We start from the raw sequence: 5,558 nt of genomic DNA, 5'->3' as shown, positions 1-5,558 counted from the left end.
TGCTTTGATAAGACCGTTTTTTTCACAATTTGTTATTTTTTCGCCTTTTCCGCAATTTTTTCGAATTTTCTCACCGTTTAAACCTTCCCTGGACTTCTACGAATACTTCAAGACTAAAAAAAGCCAAATCGGTTCAGCCGTTGTCGAGTTTTAGTGAGACTAACGAACAGCATTTCATTTTTATATATATAGAAGATAGAAGATAGAAGAAGAAGAAGAAGATGAGATTAGATTACATTAGATGAATTTCAATTTATATTTCTTTAGACGCGGCTTGTTTTTTAAGAACCTCAAGTAAAATAAAAATCAAATTAGATAAAACAATATATTTTCATCGCTGTTAAAAGTAATAACATGGTAAAAGTTAGTGAATAAAAATGGTTTGTGTCATTATTGTAGTTAGTGAAGTGTAATGGTTGAGAGACGTGGTCCATGGCATCAAAAAGTGTAAGGCCTACAGAGATTTGTTTAATTTATTTTTGTGAACGCTCCATAAAATGCCATTTAAACCAAATCACAACATTCTGATTACGAGTCTAATTGTTTATAAAATATTTTACCCGTTACTTAGAACAGTATCTGCTATACTTCCATAAATATGGTGTATAGTTTTGACTGATACGTAATGTGGTACATCACTCTTTATTATATTGTGTTTATTAACAGATTACCATCCGTAATTTCCATCGTCTTTAAGTTTCGACCAGTGATATCTATGACGAGCTTACACAAGTCAAATATTATATCATTCAATAGGGCGGCATCACCAGAACAAAGCCAATATCTGTTTGAAAAACCAAGTAAACCTGAATGTGGTCCTGTACCTTTTCCAGGCATTAGTTGTGAAGAAACAACTATCTGCGACACTGCAAGGGTCCCACTTCGAATGGCCGGTCTGCACGACAATGTACAAGGGGTGTGTCAACCGAATAAAGTTATGGGAATGGAATATATAGACACAGCATTTCGAAATTCAGCGTACGAGAGTCTACATAGAGCTCCGGTAAAACCAAATTTGTTTTTTACAACTAATTCACCAAGTAATTTATTGCAAAGTAGAATGGAAAATTTGGAAACTTTAGGCGAGAAAACCGTACCGCATCACAATAGAAGTCCTTTCCGGGTTGTTACTGATTCAACTGAAAACAAGATTAATCCTATCAACATGTTACGCAATAATTTGTGGTTTAGAAATAGGCCTTCCATAAAAGAACTTCGACCACAAAGAGCTTTAACGACATCTTCTCAGAAAAGTACATTTACTCGTCAAAATAACAAATTTAGACCTGGCTTCTTAGGTCATCAAAACCCTCGATTTGTTCAGTTTCCAAATATTACTCCGAAACAAAATAATGTGTATCCAAGTATCTCTCCTCGAGTTTCACAATCACAATATAATCATATTCCAGTACAACCTAGTCTGCAAGATTATCAAACCCGATCTCACCGTGAAGATCTAACATACATGAAAGAACCAAACAATGTTCAGAATCAAAATGATCTTCGGAATTACCCTGAGAGACTTATTAGCCATCAGTTTCTTTCTAGATCGCCACCTAATGTTCCAATTGATACCAGGACATATAACACCAACTTATGGATGAATGACCCTTTTGTTTCGACAAATCACTATCAAACAAAAAAACCTATTCGAAGTCAGCATATAGACTACGCTCAACCAGATTCAACTGTGCAGTACGTTACTCTATACAATACTTACAAGACGATATTTTTCCCGACAAAAAGTCCTAATATGTATGGATCTCAACAAGTCGGCCAGTTTAACAGAGACTCGGTCGGAGAAAATGGCTACCATTCAGCTTTTACCATAGTCGAATCAAACCAGAAAAGGAGTAATCGATATTATTTTAAAAAAGATGAATCATCACGCTCTACTGCATCTGAACTTGTAAACTTTCGCGGCCAGCAGTCACAAGAGATTGTCGTTGATTCTAATAATAGAATCAAAAGACACAGGAGGGTAAAAATAAATAGGGCCGGTCTAACAACCAGCACGATGCCTCCTTTCCCCGAAGGACACACTCAACCTGAGATCCCACACGACCCCTTTGCACAAAAATGCATGCATGTCGCTAATTGTTTTGCATTTAACTGGAAAGACGGAAGAACAAAAAAGAGAAATACTTTTCGTTCTGTAAAACATTTCAAATAAGTGAGCATTGATTTGAGTAAGATGTTGTGTTCATGTCTATAATAGCATTGAGACGTTTTGACTTACAAGGAAAGTGCCTTTTCTTAGCACTATTTAGTATGCACATGTTTTGATAGTAATATAGTTTTGTTTATTGATTATTGCTTAATATTCTTTATTTTTTATTAATGATTGTTTTTTAAACAAAGTATGTTTCTTTCTGCTTGTCATATTTGGATGTATCAAATATTTAGCTTAGTTCATGGGTTTTTTGGGGGTGTTTTACGTTTCAATAATCAGGAATACGACTCATTCGAGAATTACCCCCGACTAGTTTCCCCGATTAATCTGAAACTACTCGGAAGACCAAAGTCACTGTTGTCAAATTGTTTTGGCAATATTTAAGAGAGTTTGCACCCAAGTCTAGCTTTGGCATTGCTTCGTAAACTAAACATTTATGAGCATTTAATTTTATATTTTCTTGTGATGTATCCATAACCGAAAACTAAAACAATTAAATGAGTTAAGATTTTGAGTTTATCAGTGTTTCGGAGATTTAGTATAGTATTTCCATTAAATATATAATTTGAAAAAGTGTTCAATATAACGGAATAACATTCCGGTTTTTTTTAATCTTATTGTTCCCTGGTTTGTTTTGACAAACGCCATCGATTACAAAATGTGTTAATATTGTAATCTATCTCTGGTTTTGATTGAACTAAAAATATCCTATATTTAATAAATAATACATGTTCAGAACGTTTCAGCGTATCGCGAAACTTATCGAAACAAAATACCGTTTCTTGGCCTGATTCGCACGGGAGCTTTTATAACGCCCGTTAAAAAAGCGTTCAAATAGAACAAACGCATTTCCAAGTACATTTTCATACGACTATTCCCTTTAGCGCCCAACGCCCAGCGCTCAAAATGCAACACTACTCGATAAAAAACCGTCGCGTTTTAAAAGTACGGGCGTATGAACAAGTACTTGGAAATGCATTTGTTCTATTTGAAAGCTTTTTTAGTGCGCGTTAAAACAGCTTTGCTTCGTTTAAACTTTGCACACTACCGGGCTACTATGGAATATGAAAGAACAGACTCCCCCAAGGTCTAACGTAATTTTTTATCAATGTTTTCGAAAAAGTTGTCACTGTTCGTTTACTTAAAAAGTATTTTATAACCTGTATTACAATGTTATTCAATTTCAGCGAGACCTATCGACAAGTCACAGACAAACATTTAATGCAAGTGACACAAACAATATGGAAAGCAATTTCTATGAGGTTATCAAAAGAAAGACCTGATATTTCCGAGACAATAAATTTTCCCCCATTTTCAATTCATTCTCATTACCTTTTGAACACTGTTTATTATTTTGCGTTTGCTTCATAGCGAACTCTTAAATGTGTTTCATATAGCTACTTTGGAGGATCCCTGAATCCATACGTTATTCAGCATGTTACCACTGAGTAACGTTCCTGGCACGGCACATTCTTCAATATAAATATTTCTTTGCTTATGATAAAAATTACGTTTTCCATCAATAAACCTACGCATTGAGCTGTAAAGTAATGCCATTATGATTATAAGCATTAAATACCTCAACAAGTTACAAAAGACAGCTGGCAGTCACACGACCGACACTAGTCTACTACTACTTTTTGCACTTCAACGGCATTGCAGTACCATTAACGCCGTCGTAAGTTAGTTACGAAATAAGAAACTGCTTATATAGCTGGTACTTGGCAAAATTGACTTCGCACCACAAGGGGGATCGGTTGCAATTTTCTCGCGACCATCATCCTAGCCTTTTCACAACTATGTTGGGGTCGGCTTCCAGTCTAACCGGATTCAGCTAAGTAACAGTGTTTTACAAGGAGCGACTGCCTATCTGACCTCTGCAACACGATACCCCTTGGTTAGACTGATTGTCAAACTTTCAAGCTTTGACTACCTGTAACGACTGTCAAAGATGTATGAATAACAGCCACAATTTAACGTGCCTTCTGAAACACGGAGGAACTCGCTATGAAAATGATGGTCTCTAAGGGATAACCACGTCATGCGTAGCTTAACCTGTAATCGACTCACGTATTTAATTGTTTTTTTGTGAAAAAATCTCACGGTTATCGTTAAAAGTCAACACTCCGTCCGGTCGTCGCTGCGTGTCGGTCGCGACTGTGTGCACACCGAGCTAGTACCAACATCAAGCCGCGTAGGCATAGCTCACGGTTCGACGGTTTGTATAAAATCGGCGTACTGGTATAATACTATCTATCACTGAGCCACAACGGTATTTACACAAAGCAATTTAGAGTAGTTTTGTAAATATTCGACTTATTACGTTTGCATAATAAATATTTCAATTAGAATTTAAATCTCTTAAATGTAATAAAATGTACTATAACGATGTATGTAGGTAGTTTAATTTATAATTTGAAGGAACATTAAGCAAACCTAGATTATTCGTGTAATGTTCCGTTACAAGTCTTGTGACGTAACAATATTATTTACCAACTAAAAAATAAGTGTCGTCATCCCTTTTATAAGGGAGTGCTTCCAATAAGTTGGGATACTTGCTACTCACTGGCAAGAGTAATTTCCAAAGCGAGCCTATTAAACAGCAGGTCAGCACGGTGAACCGTCGAGCATCCCGTTGCGGGTCCTTGGAGTTTGAAAGCGTCTCAAAGATGACAGCACGAGTTAGAAGAGACCAAGGCCTAGAATAAGTGACTAGATCACACAGCCCTGATCGTTTGCCGCTAATGCTCACTTTTTCTCCTGTTGAGTTTTCCTCTACTTATTGCTGGAGGAAGTCATAGACGATAATCATTATATATCGTATGGCAATATGTTACAATTCATATTACGTGTGCTGTGAATACGTCGACATTTACATGTGTACATTTTATTTATATTTTTGAAAACGTCAACAGTAGGATAATATTTAAACTCCAACATTGCCTCAAGTTCCCCAGGTTACATGAAGTACACTATGCATGAGAATAGACTCATGCATAGTGTACAGTTTACAATAGCATGTAGGTGAACAGTGATCGTACCAAAACTAAACAATTAAATTACAAATTGGGTATTTTCTACATTTGCTGGTACCTCGTTTGTGTTTCTCGTTTCTGTTTTATTAAACATGTTGGATGGTAGTTAGATATTACGATATGCGGTCGCTCCGCATCCTGTACACTTACACAGTTATGATACATATAATAGACTCGGTTGTCGCGACTCACTACAACTTTCGACCTGTGATACTTATAACAGACCTATTCTCAAAAAGTACGACGTCTGATCAATTGGAAAATATTCAATCAAGGTTCAAGAAGAAAAAACCCATATGTGGTCCTGTTTATGTTCCTGGCATAAGTTGTGAACTACTGTCAACCGGTGA

The 5,558-nt window shown here is 36.2% G+C and overlaps 1 protein-coding gene across 2 annotated transcripts; it reads left to right on the top strand.

Annotated features, from left to right (window-relative positions):
- Positions 1-221: 221 nt before the first annotated feature.
- LOC113502626 lies at positions 222-3,088 on the top strand. Of its 2 annotated transcripts, none has more exons than XM_026884278.1 (2): positions 222-380; positions 834-3,088. In XM_026884278.1, exon 2 carries the CDS (start codon positions 887-889, stop codon positions 2,171-2,173), a length of 1,287 nt encoding a protein of 428 aa, XP_026740079.1. In that variant the 5' UTR covers positions 222-380; positions 834-886; the 3' UTR covers positions 2,174-3,088. The 2 variants fall into 2 exon arrangements, with proteins under 2 accessions (XP_026740079.1, XP_026740078.1); XM_026884277.1 differs by having other exon boundaries at positions 222-447.
- The last annotated feature ends 2,470 nt before the right edge of the window (positions 3,089-5,558 follow it).

Source organism: Trichoplusia ni, chromosome 17 (assembly GCF_003590095.1).
Source record: "Trichoplusia ni isolate ovarian cell line Hi5 chromosome 17, tn1, whole genome shotgun sequence".
In the NCBI taxonomy this organism is placed as follows: domain Eukaryota; kingdom Metazoa; phylum Arthropoda; class Insecta; order Lepidoptera; family Noctuidae; genus Trichoplusia; species Trichoplusia ni.
This window is presented reverse-complemented; position numbering and strand designations above follow the sequence as displayed.

Excerpts from the sequence above, each read along its gene's own strand:
- LOC113502626 (XM_026884278.1), top strand. The coding sequence starts at position 887 with ATGGCCGGTCTGCACGACAATGTACAAGGGGTGTGTCAACCGAATAAA.